The sequence below is a fragment of the Bos indicus genome, chromosome 2, assembly GCF_029378745.1.
Source record: "Bos indicus isolate NIAB-ARS_2022 breed Sahiwal x Tharparkar chromosome 2, NIAB-ARS_B.indTharparkar_mat_pri_1.0, whole genome shotgun sequence".
Taxonomy (NCBI): Eukaryota; Metazoa; Chordata; class Mammalia; order Artiodactyla; family Bovidae; genus Bos; species Bos indicus.
The window spans coordinates 133,727,949-133,754,141 of NC_091761.1; the positions used below are offsets into that span (position 1 = coordinate 133,727,949).

General features: G+C 57.6%; 1 protein-coding gene across 2 annotated transcripts in view; it reads right to left on the bottom strand.

Moving 5' to 3' along the window:
- Positions 1-26,193, bottom strand: part of PAX7 (paired box 7) — a 106,927-nt gene that overhangs the window by 16,987 nt on the left and 63,747 nt on the right. For both annotated transcript variants that reach the window (XM_070777955.1, XM_070777949.1), the window contains exon 7: positions 25,036-25,238. In XM_070777955.1, coding sequence (XP_070634056.1) covers positions 25,036-25,238 — 203 coding nt within the window. The remainder of the gene's footprint in view (positions 1-25,035; positions 25,239-26,193) is intronic.

Consider the following 26,193-nt stretch of genomic DNA (forward strand, 5'->3'; position numbering starts at 1 on the left):
TTAAAGGCCGGGGAGCAGGCACAGGGTGGCCCCACGGGGGTTTGTCTGCTGAGACAGCTGATTCTTCACCTTGGCCGCCCAATGCAAACGCCTGCAGAGTCTTCTAAAACACTGATGCCAACATCCCATCCCTGAGAGCTGCGGTCTCCAACCTCTTTGGCACCAGGGACCAGTTCCATGGAAGACAATTTTCCCACAGACCAGGAAGGGGGGTGGTTTCAGGATGATTCAAGCGCATTTGCATTCATTGTGCACTTTATTTCTAAACCAGCACCTCCACTGATCTGACAGGAAGTACCAGTCCACAGCCCAGAGACTGGGGACCCCTGCCTCAGAGACGCTGAATGGTTGACCCAAGGGTCTGGGAATCGAGATTTTTAAAAGCTCGTTCCCCAGGTGATTCTAAGGCTGCCAAGTTTGAGAATCACCACTCTCAGATCATCACTATTATTGCTACACACACAATATGACTACACACCCACACTCACGTGGGTGAAATCACGGGCTCGCACACAAAACACACTCAGACACGCACACTGAGATAAGCATAGCATTACACAGACGGACCAAGACGGACACGCGGAGAAGGACCCGCGTGAACAGCTGCCTGCCCCCGTGCCATCCACACGCTGCACAGACGCGCACGGGCCAACAGACCTGAGCACATTCGCACACGGCAGCCTCTGAACCGCCAGCTCACTAAGGCCAGCTTCCGTGCCACGTTCGCCCCCGCCCCCGCCCCCGACGGACGCGCAGACACGCATCACAGATGTACCCCGCCCGTCCGCCGCCTGTCCCCAGCTCCATGCTGGGATTAGCGCAAGCGAGAAATCACCCACCCAGGCAGCCGCCCCCCGCCACTCCCCCCTCTCCGGAGCTCAGTTCTCGGCTAAGAGGATCGGGGCCCCTCCCCGCTCCCTGCCCCCTGTGGACAGCGGTAATGGGCTTCGGGTGCTGACTTTGAGCTTCCAAACAAGATTTCCTGCAGGTCTCCCTGTCCCCACCCGCCTTTCGTTTCCTTCCATCTCTGCTTTATGGCCCTAGCCCGCCACCCCCTCCACCAGACACAACTCACACGGCAGTCCCCCCGCCCCAACCCGGGAGAGCTGGTACCCTGGCAGGCGCCCCTGCCCTGCCCGACTCCGGTGCCCCTCTCAGTTGCCCCACCCAGCCCTCCAGCGAGGCCACTCTCTTGCACAAGCACAGAACGTACAGTTCCCAAAGCCACCTCCCTGTAAGCCTCAGGACTATTCTGTGCAACTATTAACCCCATTTCTCAGACGAGGAAACAGAGGCTCAGGAGGCTCTCAACCAGAATAACCTAGGGGATGAGCGACAGCCCTGGGGCAGGAACGCTTGAGCCCGACTTCTGCTCCAGTACTCTGGCCCTGCACTGCTGTGGTTGTCGTTTACCAGAGATGATTCTGGGTCCTTCTTAACTCTGTGTGTGTTATACCAGCCCTCGTGGGGATACTGCGTGTTTGAGGGCAGTGTGGGAATGCACACGTGTGCGTTCACACGGAAGTACTGTGTGTACGTACACTTGAATTTTGTGTGTCTGTGAATCCGTGGGCACATATATGTGGGTGTTCTGTGTCGTGTGTGAGTGCCGTGCATGCACACACATGACCCCATGAGAGTACGTGCAGGGATGAGTTCTGTGTGTGTTTGTGAGCTCATGTGAGTGTCGTGTGAGAGTACTTGCGTGCATGTGTGTGAGCACAAGTGAGTCTCATGTGAGTGTTGCTGTGGATACTGCCCGCGTGTCTGGGCACACGTCCAGCCTGCCCCACAGGTGACCTCTCCGAGGGCGCACGCTGGGGTCTGGAGGCCTCAGAGGCTCCCGCGTGCTCCGGAGAACGCCGGGCCATGGAGTGCCACCTCGGGCCCCGCCCCCAGAGCCCAGCGGCTTCTCTCCCCCTCCATGGGGTAGCTCAACATACGTGAGAGTCGCTCAGTCCTGTCGGACCCTTTGCGACCCCATGGACTGTCCATGGGCTTCTCCAGGCCAGAATACTGGAGTGGGTAGTCTATCCCTTCTCCAGGGGATCTTCCCGACACAGGGATAGAACCGGGGTGTCCCGCATTGCAGGCGGATTCTTTACCAACTGAGCCACCAGGGAAGCCCAGTTCAACATAGAGGACCCGAAAAGACTTCAGGAGTCAGGCTCTGTTTGATTGGAGAGGAAAGCAGGGAGGGTAATTTCTGCAGAGCGAGGACTCAGCCAAGACCTCCTGTAAGAGCCTCCTGCTGTGTGGAGGGGGACACGCGGACAGAGGAAGCCAAAAAACGGCCTCTCTGAGAGAGGACTTTCAGCCCGACTGGGCTCCCCGTTTCTGCCCTGGCCGCAGAGCAACCTCGACCCTGGGTCGGCCAAGAGGTACTAGAGGCGCACTCACTGTCCTATTCCCACTGCCCGTCGCCCCACTGCCCGTCGCGTGGCGGTGCCCAGCCAGGGCTCTGCGTGTGTGTGTGAGTGCCGTGTGTGTGCACACGTGTACATGTGAGGGAGCGTGCACAGGTATGAGTTCTGTGCATGTGCTTGTGAGCTCGTGTGAATGCCGTGTGAGAGTCCTGTGTGTGCAAATGTGTGTGAGCATGAATTCACACCTGTGAATGTGTGAGTGACTTTTCTGTTTATCCCCAGCACAAGGCCTGGCATAGACTGGATGGATGAAAAGAAAGGGAAGCTCCCTCCCCTCCCCTCAGCTCTGTGGGTGTCAGAGCCCCCTCTTCACCTCAGGGGTCCTGCAGGCTTAGCTAAAGGCTGTCTAGAAAACGGGGGGTACACATATAACATGGGCAGTGCACATAAATGGGGGTACTCATAGAAAGTGGGTGGGGTGCACAGAATGCCTTCCAAGAAGCTAAAGTGCTCTGTCTCTCACACACATTTCCAATGTTTGGTCAATAAGATGTCACACTGTATCTCTGGAAACATCTAGAAATACCGCTGGGGCGGAGCCGGCTTGGGCTTCCCCCTCCCTCGGTGGACCCCGGGTTGGCCCCAGCCTGAAGGCGCTCGGTGCCAGGATGGGTGCGCGGGCCCCGTGTTCCGCGCCCTGGGCCCCGGCGGGTGCTGGAGCCAAGCGGGTGCGGAGGGTTCAGACACTGTCTCCGATGGCGCGATAATGGGGGGCCGGGATTAGCGCAAGTCCGCTCGGAGCGGCGGCGGGGTTGGAGAAGGAAGGGGCCGATCGCCGGGAAAGATATGACTATTTAAAGATAATGATTGCATAAATTTAATTAGCACACTTTCACGCGGCAAATGGCCGTTTTGTAATTAATGTATCTGGCCTTACTAAGCATGAAAGATGCCATCTCCTCCCCCTCCCCTCCCCTGCTCAGCAGCCCTAATGAAAGACAGAGAGCAAGTGACAGAAGCAGTTTGTCAGCGGCTCCAGGTGTCGGGGGCCTAATTGGCTGAGCTGGGGGGCGGGGGCAGCCGGGAGGGCCAAGGGGGAGGGGGACGGGGCCTCCCTGCCTTTGGCCGGGCGGTTTGGAGAGGAGGTGGGGGACAGGGTGGCTTGGGCTCTCGGCGCCCCGGCGGGGTGGGGGAGCTCCCTCGCAGTAATTACCCGAGACTGGACGCAGATTGGCCATGGCAGGGAGTGAGTGGTGGCAGGGAGGCCTCGTTAGAGCCTGGGCAGACAAGCTGGCACGTATCACAATGCGTTAGGGACTCGCTGCCCTGATGGCTCAGGCCCTGCTGGCCCTCTGGGAGCAGCAACACCCTGAACGCGGAAAGAGGGAATGAAAAGAGGAGCAAACCTCAATTTTCTCTTCTACATAAAGCAACCCTTCGTGATCCAGAGGCTCACAAGGAAACCTGATCCAACCCTTCCATCCTTAAGCACCTACTATGTGCCGAGCACCTACTATGGGTGCGGGCAGCACTGCCATTCACTCCTTAGCACAGCTGTCGAATGATGTGACTTCAGTCTTGGGAGAACTGGAATGCATTTCACCACCCACGGCACCGTGCTACGCCTATCGTGGCAGCCAGGATGCTGGTTCGCGTGAAGCATTTCTTGAGGCCTTCTGAGAAGTAAAAGAAAGGGCCAGCCTCAAATTGTCTTGTTGTTGTTGAATTGCTAAGCCATATTCAACTCTTTGCGACCCCGTGGACTGTAGCCTGCCAGGCTCCTCTGTCCATGGGATTTCCCAGGCCAAAATGTCGGAGTGGGCTGCCATTTCCTCCTCCAGGGATCTTCTGGACCCAGGCACTGGACCTGTGTCTCTTGCGTTAGCAGGCAGATTCTTTAGCACTGAGCCACCAGGACACCCATCAAACCGTTAGGTTCAATGAAATATGGGTATTGGCTCTTCCGTGTTACAGCCAGGAAACTGAGGCTCAAGGAAACTAAAAAATTCACCCAAGTCTGCACAATCGGGAAGTGGTGGGCTGGGATATGAACTCAGAAAGTCTAACTCCAAAGTTGATTCTCTTTCTAGCATTTTCCTCCTGCAGGGCCAGCTCGGTACCTCGCCCCCACCCCAACCCCATGGTACCATTCTTTGCAGGCTGCCTAAGAAGCTTGCGTGGTCCCATGGGAAGCCTCTTTGTTAGAGGGGTACAGCAGTCAATTGCAGTAATGTTCCCCAAAGTTAGAGCTGCCTGGTTTTCTTGTCGGGGGAGCAGCTGATGGGGTTGAGAGGGTGTCAGTGGCCCTAACTGAGCCTTGGTGGCTGTGCCGCGCCCACCTCTCTGACAACGACCCTCTGCCCACTTCATCAGCTGCCCTCTGCCAGCCTCTGCCACCAGCCCCTGCCTGGTTTTCTTGGAGGAGGGCAGGGCAGAGAGGCCTTGAGTCAGCCTCGTCTGGGTGGAGCAGGGCCCAGCCAGCCCTTTCCCGGACCAAATTCAATTTCGAAGCTTAATGAGTTTGCAGAGGAGCCGGGTGAGCTCACGGACGCCACTCCTTGCCGGCTGGGTGGTTCCCGGCCGGGCCACCGAGCGCGCAGCGGCCCGAGCGGGGAGAGCCCTGGGCTCCGTCGAAGAGTGGCGGGGGCACTGAGCGAGTGAAAAATGTCAGAGCAAATTGCTCTTGACAGCGTTAATATCTGCACCTCATAGCAATAATTACATGTAAATAAATAGCAAAATCACACTCAGCTGGAGGCAGCTTGGGGAGGACAGGCACTGCAAAGGACCAGCTGGGGACCCTGGTCGCTCTGCTCCATCCTTTTCTTCCCTTCTGAGAAGAGTCTCTGCTCCCCACCCCCCTCCAACCAGACTGCACCGCAGCACAGAGCAGAGACTGCAAGATCCTGGCCACCATGCTAAAAATGGAAGGGAAACGCAAACGTTTGAGTCTCCCCATGTCCTCCTCCACCTAGGGGGACAGCTGGACCAAGCGTCCTCCCAGCCTCTCCCTCCTCTCCCTCTGAACATACATTCCGTCTCCTGGTCTCTCTAGAGAGAAGCCGCTGAAATCCACATCTCTGCCCCAACCTCTCTCCTGGGCACCGCCTGCCTCCCCCGAGCCTTGACCTCCACACGTCCACTTGGACCCAAGTCCTCCTCCTGCACGCCCTGTATCTGCTAGGATTACATTAGCCTCTTGGTCACCCAGACTCCACACGTCCAGTCATCTTTGCTTCTCTCCCAGCCTCGACACCCACTCTGTTGCATGGCATCACATACCATGCCAAGTCACAAGATGACATGGCACAACTTCCTGGAGCATCGACTTGCCCTGGTGCTAATTAATTTTATTATGATGGCCAGTAAATATGGCTCCACAGTGGCAAAGCAGACAAAATGAGCGTGCATTTTAAAGGTAATCATGAGCAGTCTGTGACATGTTGCACACCACTCCCAGGGCCTTCTCGTGGGGGCACATTTTGGACTTTGGAGTGAACCTCCAGAAGTCCAGTGCGCACCCAGAGTTGCTTCTTGTTGCCATGTGTGGGGACCTCTGGGTTTGGTATGGTCGGTTGTCTGTAAAAGCAAAGACTATGTCTCATCTACGACTGGATTCACAACACTTAGCAAAATCCCTTTAGAGGTGGTTGAGGGAAGACAGAAAAGAAATGAAAAGGAAGTAAAAGGCTAGGAGGAAAGGGGGGAGGGAAGAGAAAGGTGTCGGAAGGTGGAAGATGGCGAGAAAGCTGCTGTCCAGGGAGGTGACAGTCCCCAGATGGGCCTGGGGCGACAGGCAGCGGAATGGAACTCAGGGGCCCACCCTCTCCTTCCCAGAGGACCCAGAGGCTGCTTCTGCAGGGGGACCCAACCTCCCTCCACTTCCTGCTCGTGCTGTAGCGAGTTCCCACGAGTCAGCACTCCCCTGCCCTGGGAGAAGGAGCTCAGAGGGCCGGCCCGCCAGCTACTCCTCCGCCCTGCCTGCCTTGCTGCACAGGGCAGGGACGCAAGCTCCATTCTTCGAGAAACAAATATCTTCTCCGGAGCAGCCCCCACGTCCCGCACCATCTTGTTTAGCTCACCGACTAATCCACTTATCGAGGATAAAGCGCCTGTGAATCCCCATTTGATAAAGGCAGCCACAAAATTAGCAGAAACGCGCCCACGGCTCCGATGTACCAAACAAACAAGAGGCTGGGGACGGCCATGGAGAGATGTTGTCTCTTTGCTGGCCCCAGGCTGGGAGAGATGCAGGATGAGATAGGAGCTTTTCGGCTGGCACTCGGGGCTGGGAAGGCGATGCCCTGGGTTGTTTGAAAAGGGGGTGGCGGAAGGAATCAGAATGGAGTGCCCACCCCACCCTCTAAGGCACGCACGCCAATGCAGTGGGTTTCCCAGCTCCCAACACAATCCAACTCCACGACTCTGTGCTGACTGCACTTCCAAAGGTAACCATCCCAGCTAATGCGGCTTCAGTGCTGACTCCACGCCAAGCAACATTCTAAGCGTTTCCTGTGTCAACCTATCTACTGCTCACAACATCCCTGCGAATCAGGCACTGCTGTGATCCACATTTTATAGACGAGGAAACTGAGGCCCAGAGAGGTCAAGTCATTTGCCCAAGATCACACAGCTGTAACCTCTGCTCCCACCTGGAGAGTTATCGTCTAAAGCACTCACATTCACCATGACCAATCGGAGCCCCACCTGCGTCTCCAAGAAGGGTCCCCGACTCTGACAGTCGTCCCCAAGCCACCGGGCAGTACCCCCAACCAGCCACAGTCCCCTCCTCGGCCACTCGCGTGAGAGCCTTCAAGTGCCTGGAGGCCGTGTGCCCCCACATGGTTCGACGACTGTCAAGTTGCCTCCTGGGGTAACTGCCAGAGCCACACTTGTTCTTCCACCCAGGCTCAGCTTTAGTGCCTCTGTCTTCGGGGCTGTAGGGACCTCCCCGCAGGCCCTCAGAGGTCTCTGTGCCCTGCCCCAAGGGGCTCTGGGCACTTTGCTGACATGACCTCCTAACCATGGTTGCAGGGTTAAGGATATCACAGAGACCGGAGAACAGGAGCTTGGATGAAAAGTCGGCTCGTCTGAGTTTAAGTGGCTCCTCCAAGGGTGGCCTTGAGGGAGGGTCTTCCCTGCTCTCGGGTCCAGGAGGAGGGAGGACCAGATGGGGACTCTGGAAGGCTCAGGCCCTGTGCTGCCCACACACCCACCAGCTCTGGGGTGGGGAGTGGGGGCAGGTCCCAGCCTCGGGAGCGGGGAGATTAATCACAGGGGGGCCCCCTGTCAGGGTGGCATCTGGAACTAAAGAGAAACACTCATCAGAAGGCCAAGACTTTTCACCCCTGGTTCCGGGGGCTGGGAGACCAACCACCGCCAGGCCAGGAAGCCAGGGCTGGGAGCGGGGCATTGCGGGCTCAGGCCGGGGCTTGGGGTGAGGTCCCTGCTATGGACATCTGGCCCATCGGTGTCCATGTGAGGGGGAGAGGGAGCCTGGACGGCAGCTGGGCTCAGGCAGGTGCCCACACCCCCTGATGCGGGAACCCAAAGTGCAGCGCCTTCCTTCCCCAAAGCTACGCAGCTAGCAGGTGGCAGGGCTGGGAATCAAACCTGAGTCTGGCTGCAGGGCCAGGTCGGCGCTCCGGCACGCCCTCTGCACCTGCCCCCTCCAGCTCTGGGGTCCCCTCCTGTCTGGGCTCCGGGGCCCCATCCCACTTCCGTGAGCTCAGCTCCCTGCAGCCGCGTCTCTGACGCCATCACTCCTGGCTCCCCGTCATCCCGGCCTCTCCTGGTTTCTGCCTTCTGCTTCCCGTCCTCTCCCCTCTCTGCACAGCTCTGTCCGTGCTATTCTTTCTCCTTTTCTTTTTCTCTCTCTGTCTCCAGGCGTCTCTCTTCCCGTTTCTATTCCTCTGTACTCGTCTCCCCCAGATTCTCTTACCGTCTTCCCACCTCCCTCCCTCAGCCTCCCCTCCTCCCTCTTCCCGACCATCCTGCCTGCCTAGCCAAACCCACCTCCCCTCTCTCCATCAGCATCTCACACCCCGATCCTCTCTAAGGGTCTGTCCACTTCCTCGCCCCTGTGCCACACACCTCCAGCAGGCAGCGCCCTTTAATCAGCCCTGGAGCTCAGCGTGCCAGAGTCGAGGTTACCAGGTCGGAAGGCGAGGTTTGAACCTGGTCCAGCAGGTTGTCCGCCCGGGCTGGAGGAACCCTCAGCCAACCTCCCCTGCTTCTTCCCCTGAGGGGTTTTGGCAGCTTTTCCTCCAAAGCCCCTTCCTGTCCCCTTCCTCTGCCGCCCGGGGTGGACCATTCTGAGTCACTCCAGAAGCTCAGGAGGCATCTGAGAGCTGGGAAGGCACAACACGGTCATTTCGGTCAGTGCTTCTCAAACTTGCCTGCACGTGGGAATCCCCTGGGAGCTTGTCAAGGTGCAGAGCAGACCTGGAGAGGCAAGAGTTCTGCTCTGACAGCCTGGCATGGAGGGAAGAATTTAATCTCTGGGATCGGGCGGACCGGGCTTTTGAATTCCGACACTGTCCTTTGCTGCTGACCTTGAGCTTTGCCTCTCCGAGTCTGCAAGATGGGCATGACAATTCTGGGCCCTCAGAGCTCAGTGAGGACCAAACAGTTAACGGGGGTGGAAGCACATCACTGACCCCTCTGCTTCTGAACAGAAGGGGGATTTCTTGTCATTATTGAGGACTGTATAAAGGTGCTGGAAGAAAACCCCATTTCTTTGGGGGTCAAAGCAGAGTGGGACCTCAGCTGGGACAGAGGCTTAGAGAGGGAGACTGGAGTTGGCTGGGGGTGGAGTCAGCATCCAGGGCGTTCAGGGAAGGACGCCCGGGGGAGTCAGGGGTGGGGATGGGTGTTATGTGTGATGGGGAGGAGAAGGCAGCCCCCGGGGGAAAGCTCAGGAACTTCTGCCCCGGGGCGTCACGTCTCAATTTCGGCCTGGATGCACACTTTTTGTGTAAGATGCTTGCCAGTGTTCTCATAGGACCTTAATCCTCTGGTGCCGCAGGTCAGACCCCCGTCTAGCAGGAGCGTCAGCCTCACACTGAGCTCTCATGCTCTCTGCTGGCCCCCAGCAGCCCAGCAGGGTGGAGGGACAGGAGCTGGGGAAGTGATGGGTCTCCCTGTTCAGTGTGCTCGAAAAGGCTTCCCAGGGTTTTGTGCCAAAGTGGGGATTGCCCATGCAACTTGACTGCATACGCTGTCCACTGATCAGATCTGAAAGGATCTGGGCATGGCCACGCTCACTGTGCCCTAGGAAAAGTCCGGCTAATTCCCGAGTCTTTCTAGGCAGTGACAAGTGTGTAGCGCTATAGCACGTGTCTATCGTAAAAGGTACCGGTGGGTTAATTACTTCAAGGCAGTCGCCTATCCTGGAGACTGCTGAGAGGGGTCTCAGTCCTGCCCCTGAGTCACTTCCTAAAGAAGGGGGCCTGGGGGTCAAGGTGCTGACGAGAGGTTGACAAGGTGAAGGCTCCCTAATCCACTGCTCAGGATGTGCCAAACCTCACAACAGCTGCCTCGGACAGTGCCTTCTTTAAAATATAGACTCCTGTCCCCCTTGGACTGCAAGGTGATCAAACCAGTCCATCCTAAAGGAAATCAGCCCTGAATATTCACTGGAAGGACTGATGCTGAAGCTGAAGCTCCAATACTTTGACCACCTGATGCAAAGAGCCAACTCATCGCAAAAGACCCTGATGCTGGGAAAGATTGAAGGCGGGAGGAGAAGGGGGCGACAGAGGATGAGATGGTTGGATGGCATCACTGACTCAATGGACATGGGTTTGAGCAAGGCTCCAGGAGATGGTGAAGGACAGGGAATCCTGGTGTGCTGCACTCCATGGGGTCGCAGAGTCAGACATGACCAAGCAACCGAACAACAACAATTGATCTATCAGGGTGGAGCCTGGGAATTTCTATTTTTAACAGGCATTCCCAATCATTCTGATGCACAGCTTTGGGAACTACTAATTGAATCTGCTACCCTTCCAAGAAGCCGCTCTCCAACTTGCCAAAACCAGATCCTGCCTGTACCCCCAAGATGAGGGTTTCTGCTGCTGCTGCTGCTAAGTCGCTTCAGTTGTGTCCGACACTGTGTGACAGTAGCCCACCGGGCTCCCCCATCCCTGGCATTCTCCAGGCAAGAATACTGGAGTGGGTTGCCATTTCCTTAGACGACAGGTTGCCTCCCCTCAACTCTGCCCAGCACCCCCTTCCTGCATCACCTGGGACCCGGGGGCTCTCCCTGTCCCAAACAGACCAGACAGCCCTGGGGGCTTAGGATGGGATTGTGAAGGTTCCCTTTTGCGCTCAGGTTACATAATCTGACCTCTTGTCACCTCCTGGATTTCCACGGTGGACTGGGGAGCCAAGGAAGGTGGTGGTCCGTCCAGCCCAGCCTGGCGGCTGAGGAAGGCGTGTGCTTGTTCGGTGAGTGCGGGGGCCACAGACGCTTTCCCGCCACCGCTCCCCCTCGTCTGGGGCATCCCTTCCTCTCTGGGGGCTTCTGGCTCTTGTTTTGCCCGCTCGACTATTGCCAAACTAACTGGAAAGCCTCTGAAGGCAGGGGTCACAGAGACAGGCAAACCCGGATGGATGCCCAGCGTCCAGTGCAGCTCCACCCGGGTTTACCGGACCCCGCCACGCGCCAGGCTCTGTGCTTAGCACAGGCCCCCAGAAAAACCTGGTTCTTGCTTAGGGAGAGAGCAGAATCCAGAAAGTTAGCATCCAGAGGCAAAAGCGCTACCCCGGGAAGGAGTGCAGGGCGCTCGGACTAGAGGAGGGAGGCTTCCCGGAGGAAGTGAAGAGGGGTTGGTAAGTGAAGGGGGCGGTGAGAATGTTCTAGCAAGTGCGTCACCGGCTACCCGGGGACCAAAGGAAAGCAGGGTGGGGGAGAGAGGAAGGGAGAAGGGCCCGTCTGCCCGGCGCGCTAACTGCCGGCCCCGGTCCCCGGACCACCGGCCGCCCCGCGCGTTCCGGGGGCGGCTGGGCCCGCCGCTGCTCCCCGACGCCGGCCCCGGCCGCAGGAGTTAAGCGGGCCGCCGAGCCCGCGCGCGTCCTTATCTCGGGGAGACAGTTGTTGGGAATCACTTTGACTGAGTGGTTTTGTCTCCCCGCATTTTCCACTGTCAGGCGGCCTCGGGCCATGGATCAAAGGCGCGGCGGCGGCGGCGGAAGCGGCCGCGCGGACCCGCCGGTCCCCCCTTCCCCGCCCGCGCCCCGCTCCACGCCACCCCCGCCCCCGCCGCGCCCCAGGTCCGCTGGGCCCGGGACGGCGCCTGAACCGCGCGCAGCCCCTGCCCGGAGCCCGCCATCGGCGAGCTGGGTACGGAGAGACGGGGGGGTGGGAGACAGAAACGGGGAGGGGGGCTGGGGGAAGGGCAGGGGAAGGGAAGGGGGTGCAGAGGGGGGGAGGGGAGGGGAGGGGCAGCGGGGGAGGAAAAAGAGGTGTTTGCGGAGAAACCGGGAGAGGCGGTGGGAGATTAGGAGTCAGAGCATGGGGGAGGGTCTGGGGGAGGGGGAGGGGAGGGGGGGAGGGGGAGGGGGAGGGGCGGGCGGGTGGAGGATCTGGGGCAGGGGAGGGGAGGGGGTGCAGAGGGGGGAGGGGAGGGAGAGGGGCAGCGGCGGAGGAAAAAGAGGTGTTGGGGGGGGTGGCGGAAACCGGGAGAGGCGGTGGGAGATTAGGGGACAGATCATGGGGGAGGGTCTGGGGGAGGGGGAGGGGAGGGGCCGGGGGCAGGGTTTGGGGGAGGGGCAGGTCTGGGGGACGGGGAGGGGAGGGGAGGGGAGGGGAAGGGGAGGGGAGGGGCAGCGGGGGAGGATAAAGAGGTGTTTGCGGGGGAAACCCGGGAGGGAGAGGTGGTGGGAGATTAGGGGACAGAGCATGGGGGAGGGTCTAGGGGAGGGGGAGGGGGGAAAAGGAGGTGTTTTCGGGAACCCAACAGGCCTGAGAGATTAGGGGACAGAGCATGGGGGAGGGTCTGGGTTTGAGAGAAGGAGAGATAGAGGAAAGGAGAGTGGGACGCACACAGGGCCAAAATGGGGAAAAGAGCCGGAGAACTGGGGGCTGGAGGGGAGACATGCAAGGCGGAAAGGAGAGCAGCCGCTAATTTCCCATCCCCTGGGCCCGAGGGAAAGTTCTCGGCTGAGCGTGGGCGGGGGGACCTGGAGACCACTCTGGCGGGAGGAAGGCAGGGGGAGGCGGCCTGCACGGGCTGAGGGTGGGGTCGGGGCGCCCTCCTTCCAGAGACCCGGCTGGCGCTCCTGACTCACAAGGACACAGGAGCAGAGTGGCTGTCTCTGGCTAAATCACCCGCGGGAGGTGGGGGCCACGCTCGGGCCTCCTGGGGGACCCTGGCCCAGGTCTCGGATGCTCCCAGAAGCCCCAGGAGAGGAGCCTCCTCCCCCTGATTCCTCCCCATCAACCCCGAGCCCACAGAAACCCCCCCTGGAGCAGCTCAGAACACCTGTCCCAAGGACCAAGGTGTTGGAGAAAGGTTCCCACCTGGGGAGAGGGCTCAGCCGGGAGGGTCTAGAGGCGGGGAACCCTGGGGCTGAGGTTGGGGCAGGTCAGGAGTCTAGACCCAGGGGCAGGGAGGAGCAGGAAGCCCCAAAGGTGCTGGGAAGAATTAGCCTGGGGCCCCACACCAGCTCCCCCTATGGCCTTGGGAGCCCCCATCTGCAAACAGCTACGCCACAAGGCGCCAGATGCCGACTTGCTGTGTGTCTATCAGCACACTTATTCCTCAGACTAGCTCTGAGATGGGAACTATTCATTAGCCCCACTTTACAGAGGGGGTAAACTGAGGCAGAGAAAAACCTGTTCGGAATCGTCCAGGCAGAAGTGACAGTGCTGGGTGGACCCAGGCCCGGGCGTCCCAGAGCTGCTGTCCTGGCGGCTCTGCCCTCCTACCTCTTAGGGCCCCAGGAAAAGCTGAAATCAAAGGGTGTAAGGACCTCAGAGGTCTCACCAGCGAGTGGAAGACAGACCACTTTTGTGACGTGTACTGGCCAACAGCATGGTTTCTGGGGCCAGGTTCCAGACCAGGCCCCAACACTTGTTAGCAGCTGACCTTGGACAAGTGAATTAAACTGCTTGGTGCCACTGTCCCCCACCTCGTCTGTAAGACAGAAATAATTCCAGGTCTTCCCCATCCAAAGTAGATGTTATGACCATTAAATGGGATAATCCGTATAACGGGCTTATGACAGCATCTGGCCTGTGGTTTAAGTGCCCCCAAAATTGAATTATTATTACTGAATATTTGTCTAGTGACACTTGGCTGACAAGGGTCTGTAAAGTCAGTCAAAGCTATGGCTTTTTCCAGTAGTCATGTATGGATGTGAGAGTCGGACCATAAAGAAGGCTGAGTGCTGAAGGATTGATGCTTTTGAATTGTGGTGTTGGAGAAGACTCTTGAGAGTCCCTCGAACTGCAAGGAGATCAAACCAGTCCATCCTAAAGGAAATCAGCCCTGAATATTTATTGGAAGGACTTATGCTGAAGCTCCAGTACTTTGGCCACCTGATGTGAAGAGCCGACTCACTAGAAAAGACCCTGTTGCTGGGAAAGATTGAAGGCAAGAGGAGAAGGGAGCAGCAGAGGATGAGATGGTTGGATGGTATCACCAACTCAATGGACATGAGTTTGAGCAAACTCTGGGAGACAGTGAAGGACAGGGAAGCCTGGCGTGCTGCAGTCCATGGGGCCGCAAAGACTGAACAACGTTTTTCTAGTAATACAGGTACTTTTAATACCCTGATGAAATGTGGTAAATGCACAAGGAAAGCACAACCAACCCAGCATGAGGGGTGAGGGAAGGCTTCCTGGAAGGGGCCAAGTCCTAAAGTGAGTAGGAGGGGGTCTGAGATGATGACAGGGCTGTGGAGGAGACCCGGGCAGGGGATGCAGCAGGTACAAAGGCTTGGAGGCAGGAGAAGTCCGGCCCCCTGGGGACCCTCCAAGTCTCCCCTGCCTCTCCTGTCTGGGGGCTTGCCTGGCCTCCGAGGTCTAGTATTGTCCTGCCATCTCAGAGTTCTCCTACAGCCAGGGACCCCAGGGATGGACCGGACCAGTCCTGAGTCTGCCTGCTGTATTCACTGCTGACCTCCCTTATTTTCTTCCCTCTATCGGCTGGGACGGTCTGGTTCAGCGCACTCCCTGTGCTAATCAGAAAGAAGGACAGATCCCTCTCTTTGCATTCTCTCCCACCATGCCAGGCAGGTCTGGTTGGCTGAACCCCTGGCCTGGTGGGAAGCCCGCCGGCCTCAGGCTGGGGCCCCAGAAGGTTGGGGCGGGCGCGGAGGAGGCACAGGCTGGAGAGAAGGGCTGGCCCCCACCCAGAGACCGAGACTGGGACTCTAAGCTCCTTTTACAAAAACTCCCGGGAATCACGGACTCTGTGCAGGAAGGATGGTTCCTAACTAGCGCGTGGCCCATCGCGTTCACTGCACAGATGGGGAAACTGAGGCCCAGAGGGGCGAGGCGTCCACCAAGGTCACACAGTGAGTCAGAAGCAAAGTCCAGAGGGAACTCACATTGGCCGACTTTCCAGCCAGTGACCTGGGCTGGGCTGAGCCAGGCCTCCGGTCCCAGAAGAGAATGGCTAATTCAATTTCTTTTTTTTTTTTTTCCTTTTCCATTATGGTTTATGACCGGATATTGAATATAGTTCCCTGTGCTCTACATGGGACCGCGTTGTTTATCCGTTCTATATATAATGGTTTGCTAATCTCAAAGTCCCGACCCACCCAATTTCTCATCAGGGCCGGGAGACGCAGAGGGGGACGCACTGCCGCTTACTGAGTCCCTCCTCTGCGCCGGGCACGGTGCGTGGTGTGCTGCACGAACCGCCTCGTGTATTTCTCGAAATCCTTCCAGGTGACTAGTGTTGGCCCCATCTTCCGGATGAGGAAACTGAGACGCAGAGAGCTCGTGTAATGTGCCTGTGGTCACACAGCAAGTAAGTACAGACAGCCCGGGATCCAGACCCCGGTCTGTATCATCACCTCACTGAGCCCGTGATGTGTCTGAATTAGACACCGGAGGGCGGGAGGAGAAGGGGACGACAGAGGATGAGACGGCTGGATGGCATCACCGACTCAATGGACATGGGTTTGGGTGAACTCCGGGAGTTGGTGATGGACAGGGAGGCCTGGCGTGCTGCGGTTCATAGGGTCACAGAGAGTCGGACATGACTGCGCGACGGAACTGAATGTCCAGTCTGCACCAGCCTCCTATTCCTTCACTGATTTTCCTCTGAGCAAGTGCTATACCTACCCCTTTGAGAAGCCTCCTCCAAGAAGCCGCCTTTGACGTGCCCTCCCTTTTCCGAACTCCTCTGCTCTTGCTATCCTGTCTGACCAGAAATCGCGCTCAGCTGTCAGTAACTGATTCCCTCATTGGTCTTTGACGCGTCTTGCCCAGAGTAGATTTGGGAAGAGCAGTGCCAGCCGCGCGTATTTCTTCTCTGCACCTCCCTGTGCTTTGTCTTGGGCTGCGCACATGGTGCCAGTGGTAAAGAACCCGCCTGCCATTGCCCGGAGACGTGAGAGTCATGGGTTCCATCCCCGAGTCAGGAAGATCCCCTGGAGGAGGGCATGGCAACCCTCCAGTATTCTGGCCTGGAGAATCCCATGGACAGAGGAGCCTGGTGGGCTACAGTCCACAGGGACGCAAAGAGTCAGACACGACAGAAGCAACTTCAGGCACACGTGCATACTTTGTGTTAGTAACAGGTGGTAAACAAATGAATTTGAAGGGAATTGCGTGTAATGACATTCAGACTAACTCACCAGCTGCCTCAAAAACCTCGGGTACAGACCAAGCGGCGTGTAGTATGGCCTGCAGTACGCGGGGGGCTCAGCAACACTTGTTGGAGGCCCACTGCGGACCAGACACGGGCTTCTGTGTGTCACCAGGATGAATCACCACACACACAGTATGAAGACCTTGGTCCCTCTGTCCCTTGGTGTATGGAAACATCTACATCTGCCCTTCCCTGCTTGATGACACCAGGCCCACGGGGAGGGGCAGAGGTCAGCTCCCACCTATACCTTCTCAAGGAGGGAGGTCTGGATCGCTACAGATGTATCATGGTGGCCAAAAAAAAAAAAAGAGAATCCGAGCATCTGTGGAGGGCAGCCCTGAACCCGCGGCTCTCGTCCAGACTCAGGGAGGCAGGTTCAAGATTCTGTCTTCCCAGAATCCCATTCAGTCCACTAAGAACGGAGAAAAGCCCAGCGTGTGTGTGCTAAGTCACTTTAGTCGCGTCCAACTCTTTGGGACCCCATGGACTGTAGCCCACCAGGCTCCTCTGTCCATGGGATTCTCCAGGCCAGAATACTGGAGTGGGTTGCCATACCCTTCTCCAGGGGATCTTCCCGACCCAGGGATCGAACCTGTGTCTCCTGTAGCTCCTGCACTGCAGGCAGATTCTTGACCGCTGAGCCACAGGGGAAGCCCAAGGCGTGGCCTCCATGATAAAGAGGCAATAAAAAGGCAATAAACCAGGCCCTCCAGTTCCTAGCAGGACCTGCCCATAGGCATGACCTGCTCCCGTCACTAGCGTTCAGGAAAGTTCCTGATCCCGGTCTCGCCTGTCTGTCCCCCACCCTCCTCCCCTCCCCCGTCCCCTCCACCCAGGAAGAAGGGGTGAGAAAAGCAGAGACATAAACACCGGTCTGTTTTCACAGGAGACGAGGGCCTCTCCCTGTGGGCTGGCGTTGGGCTCTGACTGACGTGAGCAGGTGGCTGTGTTTGGCGAGCAGCCTCCAGGGGGGATATAGCTGAGCCTTTCCCACTGAGGTAGGTTAACCGTGGACAAAGGGAAGCTGGTTGTGAGAGCAGGATCTTGGCAGGGTCTGTCCCCCTGGGGGCTGGGAGGGCTGAGGATGCCTGGGACCCCAAGGCTGACTCTCTGAGCACGCAGCTCATCCTTGTCCTGTGGTGGGCCTGGCTGGGAGTCAGGCGGAAGGGGCACTGGGCTTCGGGAAGGCCTGATTAGCTGAGTGGACACTCCTCACCGCCCCCAGTTGGTACCCCCGATCAGGGCTGTGACTAGGGTTGGCAGATCTGTGACTGGTTGGGGCGGAGGGTCTGGGAGCTGGGCTCTTACTGATGCAGTGAAAGCCACTTGGGGAGGGCAGATACTGGAAAAGGGCATTTGGCTTTAGGTCCAGGAAAATCTGGCCACAGACTCTCGGTCATTTCCACAAGCTGACCGCTGACCCTACACCATCACCACTGGTCATCGTGAGAAATAGGTGTGTGAGTGGGTGGCTGGGGTGACTCAGATAGCTTTCCCCTAATCCTGGGGAAAACCAGTGTCCTTCCAACCGGGGTTGGTCACTCCTTCCATCCCAGCTCATCCTTCCCCAGGGCCCGAGGGCGGAAGGGGACAGATGGCCTTTCCTGTGCTTTCCACTCCCTGCACCCTGGCATCTTCTCTTCCCAAGACTGGAAACCAACTCAGGCATTTTCCAGTACTGAGGGGAAGGGGGGAAAAGACAGAAAAGATGGGGTTCCAGTACAACAGAGTTGGGAGGTGGGTGGAGAATTCATTCGGCACCTGCTGTAAGGCAACCCACTCCAGTACTCTTGCCTGGGAAATCCCATGGACAGAGAAGCCTGGTGGGCTACAGTCCATGGGGTTGCAAGAGTCAGACGCAACTTAGCAGCTAAACCCCAACCACCGGCACTCGCCAGGCACTGTACTCAGATTCTCCTTTAGTCTTCACAGCACCCCGGAAAGGTAAGCGTCATCACTCCCATTTTCAGATGATGAAAGGAGGCCCAGAGAGGTTAAGCCAGTGACCCAGGGCCACACAGCAACTTGGAAAGAGGCAGAACCAGAACTCCAACTTGGCTGCTCCCTGGCGGAGGCCGTGCAGCTTCTCTTGCCCCAGGCTTCCCGAGAGAGACCTCCCGGGACAGGGAGAGCCTGGGAGAGACCCTGGGAAGGCAAAAGGAAGGAAGCTGGAGGCAGAGGAGCTGCTGGGAAGGGAGGAGAGGGAAGGGCGGGGCAGGGCCCAGAGGAGCGCTCACTCTGCTGGGGTTAAAGCCCCATGTTCCTACAACCAGCTAAGCCGGAGAAATGAATTCTGATCCCTCCAAAACCCAACCTTGGAAAATGTGCGAGAGAAGGGTCTCCTTTCAGGGGAGCGGGAAATCCTTCACACCTCCTCCCGACGCCCCGGTAATGCCAGGATGTCCCCAATCTGCTTTGAGGAATGGAGAGATTAAGAATAATAAAAAAATTGCAATAAAATATGTGTGAAGGAGGGGGTAATTGTGGACAAACGCAGCATTCAAATTCATTTTTCAGCTCTTTTACACACCATTTCAATCTTATTTTCTGCTTGTTAATGAGATCTTGTTGCCTGGGCTAGGCAAAACCTTCCAATATCAGGACGTAATTGCACATAATTTTCTCTCCTACCAGTGATTTGCATCAGTTTTTTAAAAATTCTGGGCTATTTAACACCCCACGATCCCCCTCCCCGTCGTCCTGCCTACAAATCTCCTACTCCCTCCTCCTTCCTCGTTCGTGGTCCAGCAAGACTCATTTTAAATGCTTATTATAGACGCAGTGTTGCCAATGAAGGGGGAAAAAAAAACACAGAGAGGAAGTGAGGGGGAGAAAAAGGCGAAAGGGAGTTTCCAGTGGCCACTGCGTGAGGGGCCCAGGCTCAGGGATAAGATCCCGACGAGGGCGAGGGGCAGGTGAGACGCGTGGGTCAGGCGCACCTGCCCGAGAGTCCCATCGCCACCACTCGCCTGCTGTGTGACCTTCAGCGGGTCACTTAACCTCTCTGAGTCTGTCTTCCCAAGTCTCAGGGGGCTGGAGTCACTTCCCAGAAGCCAAGGGCTGATAAGGGACATGGCATCCGTCCATGATCAGCTGATGGATCGCCTTTCCTTGCTGGGTCAGGCCCCCCGGAGGCCTCAGCGGATGCCAGAAGGGTCGCGGTGGAGAGGCATTCAGGAGACCCCACCAATAAAGAACTGGAAGGCTCTGAGCTTTGTCCCCGCTGATCTAGGGAGGGGGAAGCTGGGCTTTTTGAAGATGTAGACCATGAACCTGGCCATGCCATTAATTTCCACTGTGGCCTCAAAACGCAGTTTCCCCATATGGATCACAGGACCAAGCTTCCGGGGCAGACACGAGAGAACAGCAGAGTGGGCTCTGGAGCCAGACCAGTCGAATCCCGGCTCTGCGACCTTCCCAGAACCTACCGAGGGGCCTGGCAGGTGGTAGGGGCCTAATTAATATCTAGACGGGTGGATGGACGGACGAAAGTTTAAAGTTAGTTGCTCAGTCATGTCTGACTCTTTGTGACCCCATGGACTGTAGCCTGCCAGGCTCCTCTGTCCATGGGATTTCCCAGGCCAGAATACTGGAGTGGGTTGTCATGCCCTCCTCCAGGGGATCTTCCCGACCCAGGGATGGATCCCGGGTCTCCTGCACTGCAGACAGATTCTTTACTCTCTGAGCCACCAGGACGACGCTGCGTATCTGCTTTTCCTCATCTGTAAACCGAGGTCACCAAGCCTGGCTGGCTGAAGCTGGCGCAACCTTTAGCTCATCCACGGCTGGCCCACGCTAAGCACTCGCTCCGTGGAAGCCGTCAGCATCTCTTACAGGAGATAGGGCGATCGCAGCCGTGTGATTAACTTCACACTTAGAGACTGCTTTTCATTTTTCATTAGTTCCGTGGGGGGGAGATTGTAAATATGTAAATCCCTTTACAGGTCTCTCCACGTTAAGCTCCACAGAGGAGCCAAAGGGGATGACGCCCGGGGCAGCATGATGGAGCAGGCGGAGGCGTGGTGGCAGAAACGACCGCTTCCCAGGAAGGCGCCCACGGCGGGGGCCACAGGCCTGGGGTCCCAGCTCAGCCCCCACCCCAACGCTGGGATCTGGGCAATTTTCTCCCCCTCTCTGGGCCTCAGTTTCCACCGACTCGGATGAGACGCTGCCTCTAAGAAAGCCTGAAGGAGAAGGCAGCCCCAGCCGCAGGCTGCTCCCCCAGAACACAGCGGCACAGGCCCTGCAGAAGCCCCGGGACAGGCGGCCTGCCCGTGTGACCATGAGGGCCTCCAGCCCTCATGGCCCTCGAACCAGCAGATCTTTGCTCCTGATTCTTTGCTCAGAAGCTCAGATAGGTCAGCACTGATTATGAGTCCATGGCCTGTCTCCCCCGTCACACTGGGAACTCTCCAAGACACAGCTGTGGGTGCTTCCAGCATCAGACTGGGGCATCCACAGACAAGGGCTTCTCTTCTGTCAGACTCTGGGATCTGAGCACAGAGCTCCCGAGTTGCTCCTCAGGGCGGGGGCTGTGTCTCCCTCATCACGCTGGTGGATCTAAGGACCCAAGTGGCCCCTCTTCTCTCCACCCATCACCCTTGAAAGTGTGCTCCACTCACGACTCCAACACAAGGACTGGTACGAACTGTTCCATCTGCAGGAATCGCATCACCCAAAGGGTCACCTAGGGGTCCTTTGGTCCTAGGCTCTCCTCAGCTGGTTTCTAAGAGCTGCTTCCAAGCAGAGCCGGGCCCACTCACCTGCTGAGTCCCTAATGCTGCCAGGCTGGACCCTGGGGGTGGGTGAGGGCCTGGGCCCCGAGGGAACCAAGCCTCAGGGTCATCTACGCCTCTCAGGAGGCTCTTGCCCATATGACTCAGCCCCGCCTATTGGCCCCTAACCTGAGGTCCCAGCCTCAGTGTTCTCATCCACAATATGGGCTGAAGGAGCTTTTCTGTCCGCTGAGCTGGAAGGACCGGCTTCCCGAGATGATTTCCCCTCACTGCCTGTCAGTCTCTCAAAAAGAGAGCAAGGCTGTGCGTTTCTGCGAGGCAGGAGGGCGTGTGGGTGGGTCAGTCTCAGGCTCTACAAATGAGGGCTGAACCCAGGCTCTGTCCCGGGAGAAGCTCAGTGTAGAGGGAGCGCCTCAGGAAGCTCAGCTATCCCTGTCGAACGCGTCCGACGTGCTGGCGTTAGACATGCTGCGCGCCGCGCCGTCTGCTGATGCTTCTTGCCTGCCTGTCTGCTTGCACTGCCAGCCCCACTAGAGTAGAGAGGGTCATCCCCTGCGTTCACTGAGTCACCCCAAGTGCTGAGGACAATGCCTGTGGCAGACCCTCTGTGGCCAGGTGCTGTATCAGAGCCAGGGGACAGCTGACGTGAGAACATGACTTTTGCCATGAGATTCCGCTGGGGAGACTCTCCACGGGGTCTCTGAGGCTTGAGGTACCCACTGCCCTGGCTGGGTCCGGGACCAGCACCTGGTCCCCCCCCGGGGAGGAAGCAAGCCGGCTGGCGTGACGAGCAGGTGCCCAGCAGGGCCCCAGCCTCATCCCTTTGGGCTTTTGTAAGAACAAGAGCCAAGGCTCTCTTGGAGGACGGCGGACCTGTGATCTTGGGTCGGGGGAATATGCCCAGGTGGGGCCCGTCCTCTCCCCATCACCCTGCAGAGAAACCCCTCCTGTTGGGAAGACGGGACACCACGATGCGTCTGTCTTGGTGGAGAACCCCCGGGCCCACCCGTCCCAGGACCACACAGATAAGCTGGAAGTGCGAAGGCGCTCAGACAGGGGAGGACGTGCATAGAGAATCAGAGCTCAGAAAAGCCAAGAACGTCCACCTGAGACACCGAAACGGCCCCTCGCGCCTTCAGGAAGCATTTGCAGCGTGACCCCCGCGGGGTCCACACCCGGAGGTGCCCCCAGCCTGCCCTGACGTGTCTGCCCTGCCTGCAGCCCCTACCCCGCCCTCCAGCAGCTGCTCACCTCCCGGTCCCCTCTGCCCCTGTCAGACCCCCTATCTGTCTTCACACCTTTGGTGGGAACCTCCGGACAGGTCTCTGAAGTTCTCTCGATCCATCACGCCCCATACGACTGTCCACCCTGAGGGATGGGGCGGAAGCTGGGGGCCTCTTGGAGGAGGGCAGGGACACGGCCAGCTTTGGTCTGGCTGCCCACAGCAGCGGGTCAGGCTCTCCCCTTCCCCGACCTGCCTCCTGCCCAACGTTTCTGGGCCCAGACAACACCTGGAACCTCCTTACCCTTTAATCTCAGTGCTGAACCACGCTCCCCAAGCTAGGGGCCCCTTAATTTGCTAGTCTCTCCTCTGCCCTGTGATGAAAGTGCTGCTTTAGGGGCTATAAAGCTCAGCCCACAATGAGACGGGGGCCTGGGGAGAGCAGCGGAGGGGAGCCAGGTGCCCTCACGTGCGGGTCCAGCCCAGTCAGCGTGTCCTGTGCCCCCTCTGTGAAGGGCGCTGGAGGGCCCGCTCAGACTCAGCACCCCTCTTCAGATTCCTCTGATTTGTTTTGTATCACGAGGCTGGGCCTGGGCCTCATTCTCGGGTACGGACATCCTGGGTCTCTGCAGTTATCCCTACCCGGCCAGCTCCAGGTCCTGTCGTGTCTAAACCTGGCTCTGGAAGGTTAGCTTGGCCAGTTAGTCCTCGGCACCAATGAGATGGAGGTGGTGGCCTTGAACCCCAAAGAGGACGGTTAGGCTCCACTGGGAAGACATTCCGGTGGCAGACTGCCTTACCCCTCCTAAGTGGGGCCCGAGAGCCTTGGAGCTTCACCCCGGGGACCTCTGGCTTCAGCTGCTTCCGTCCACTGGGCACTCACAACTCTGCGCTAGACCTGGGCTAAGAGCTTTACCTAGGTCATCGCAGTCAGCCTTGCCAACCCTATGAGGTACGAGCTAGCATCACCCCCATTTCATGGATAAGAAACCTGGCCTGTAGAGAGGGGAAGGGACCTGGCGTGCGTGCTCTCTGCACATCCGTTTTCCTGTCCAGGAGATGGGGCTGATGCTAGCTCCTAGCATACGCAAATGATGGAACTGAAATACAATTAGCCCTCATGCACGCTCTGTCGCTCCCAGCTCGTTGCAACTTCATGGCCTGTAGTTCGCCAGGCTCCTCTGTCCATGGGGTTATCCCAGCAAGAATCCTGGAGTTGCCACTTCCTCCTGCAGGGGATCTTCCTGACTCAGGGATTGAACCCATGTCTCCAGTGGCTCTTACATTGGTTGGTGGAATCTTTCCCACTGAGTCATCTGGGAAGCCCCAGTAAGCCCTCAGTGACCCACATTAACTGAGACAAATAGAAAAATCCCCCAAACACGCAGAAAATTAAAGGGTATTAAGCAGGGGAAACATTTTAGACCAACGGTGGCTTACTTTTTCTATTCGGGCCAGATGATGTGATCTCTGTGGAAACCACTCAACTATGCCATCATCACAGCACAAAAACAGCCATAACTATGTAAATGAATGGGCATGGCTGTGTTCCAATAAAACTTTATTTACAAAATCAGGTAGTTGGAAGGAAGTGACTTGCAGGGGTGCAGCTGACCTTCTCTTTGGTCCCCTTTTTTCTTTACGTAACAGATTTCTCATATTACTGTATTGTCCTGGCAATGGTTGTGGGGGGAGGGAGGGAGAGAACTAACGTTTATTTGACTTCTATTTTATCCCACCTCTATGCTGACTGCTTTGACCTGTTAGCATGCTAAAGGCAGAGAAGGCCCTTCTTAGGAGGTTAGCAACTCTTTATTTAATCACTCTTGTTTAATGGGGGATACCCCAAAGCTCGAAGATGCTCACTAGCCTAACTCCCTGAACAGTGGGGCTGGGATCCCACCCCCACTCCAAGCCTCGCCTGTTCTTACAGCTGTTCAGATAAGTTTGCATCACACATATTCTCACCACAGACACGAGAGAGGTGTCTCAGAAGGTGGGAGGCAGGGTAAAATGAATCTTGGATTTAATTCTTTCCCTGTGGATGTCTGAGAGCCTGTTATAGCAACAAAAATGAACAGTTCTTCCAGTTCACTCTGATTTCAAGCATCACTGAGTCCTGCTCCCCGGGCTCACCAATAACCACATCAGCTCCAGCCTGTCTTTCCCACTTCATCTAAAGATGGTCCCACCACTTCTTAACAGCTCCATCAGCCATGGAGTGACTTAGCTAGCAGCCAATCACATGTGAGGGAACAGAGTTCCAAGACCCAGTGGGAGCAGAGCTCCCGCACTAGAATCATGCCTCCGCCCTACATCCCTGCCCGACTGATTCTCTCCACCAGTAGGTCATGGTCTTGCCTTTCACTCGTTGGTCACTCCTGGTGACCAAAGGTGGGAGATGGAGCCCAGGATGGAATCTAAGAAGCACTGCTCTAGAACAAAGCCGCAACCACAGTTCGCATCCCCTAGGAAACAGTGCAAGGCTTCCATCAATGCACTGAAAACGCCTGACTGTTATGGTCTGCACAGTCATGAAGCAGGTGATGGGCCAGATTAACAAGCTCTGGGTGGTGACAAGTATGGAAACCTGCGATGGAAACCTTTTCTCTGCAACTGCCCACTGGGTCACCAGACTTGCAGATGACAAACCCAGGGTGAAAGGCTCACAGAAAAATGACAAGTGAAGGCCGGAGGAGCCCACCCCCCACCTCTCCTCCCACGCAAACCCTCTCGAGTTGACCAACAGCCAGCGATGTGGGGGAGACCAAGACTTCCTCCCCAAGAGAGAGCCACCTGTGTCCCCCTGAACCCTCGCTGGATGGGCTGGCAAGCCTCTGGCCCCTGGGACCCTGGACAGAGAGGCGGGGCGGGCCCCCTACCTGAGGCGACAGGCCGTTGCTGACGGGGTTCATGTGATTGGAGGCGGCCGCCGGGTTCATGAAGCTGTCGGAGTAGCTGGAGAAGCCGTGGCGGGCTCCGTAGGCAGAGCTGGTGTCCGCGGCTGCAGCCGCCGCGGCCAGGCCCCCCTGGTGCATGGTGGACGGCGGGAGCGGCTGGGGTCGGTGCACGGTGCTGCCCCCGTCTGCAGAGAGAGCCAGCAGAGGGCCTGAGCCAGTGGCCTGGCCCCAGAAGGCCAAGCAGGGCAGGCACCGCCCGTCTGGAAGGCAGGTCCCCAGCGCCCTTCTCTGGACCTCCATCCAGCAGAGGCGGTGGGGAGGGGGCTGCCTTCTCTCACTACTGGGGATGGGACAGCTGGCTTCTGAGCAGGACACCAGGAACTGGCAGGTCTCGATTGATAACGAGCAACATTCCAGACAACTTCTCAGCACCTACTGCGCACTGGCCCTGTTCTCCGTGATTGGCACATAGAAGGTGCTCAATAAACCTTATCTGGGCTAAAAGTCAGATCTCCTTGAGGACCATGTCAGTCTGCTTGGGGCTGCTGGATAACATCTGGTGAGCACCAAAATCACCAGTGCTTTCACAAATCCCATCTAAGGGGATGAAGCAAGAATGATTCCCATTTTACAGATGAAGAAACTGAGGCTCAATGGGCCCAGGGCCCGCCCTTGTGCACGGTGATGTGGCTAGGGAGCAGGGGGCCAGGGTTTGAATTGCCACTCTGATCCCAGCTGCTGGGCTGCTCTTCTCTGTCACAGCCTCGCTACGTGGTCTTCCAGCAGACGGGACCTCCACCGTGGGCGATGGTTCAGTTTCTCATCAGGAATCACAAAGAGGCCTCTCTCCCCAGCTTCTAGAACTCCAGCCTGCCAGTCCTCTAAGAGGAAGCCATGGGGCTCCTCCATGAGACAGAAGTCAAGCAGTGGGTTCCTGCTGTGTGCTGGCGGGGTGGAGTGGAGGGAGCGGGCAGAGGGCAGACCAGGGGGCATGGGCCAGGGAGGAGGGGTGCTACCCTTCTCTACCTACAGGGCCCACCACCGTCTCTTCTGAAATTTAGTAAGATCCAAGAGATTCATGTGACCTTTATAGTTTGAGAAGCTCTGTTAAACGTGCACATGGAGGCGACCTTGCTCATC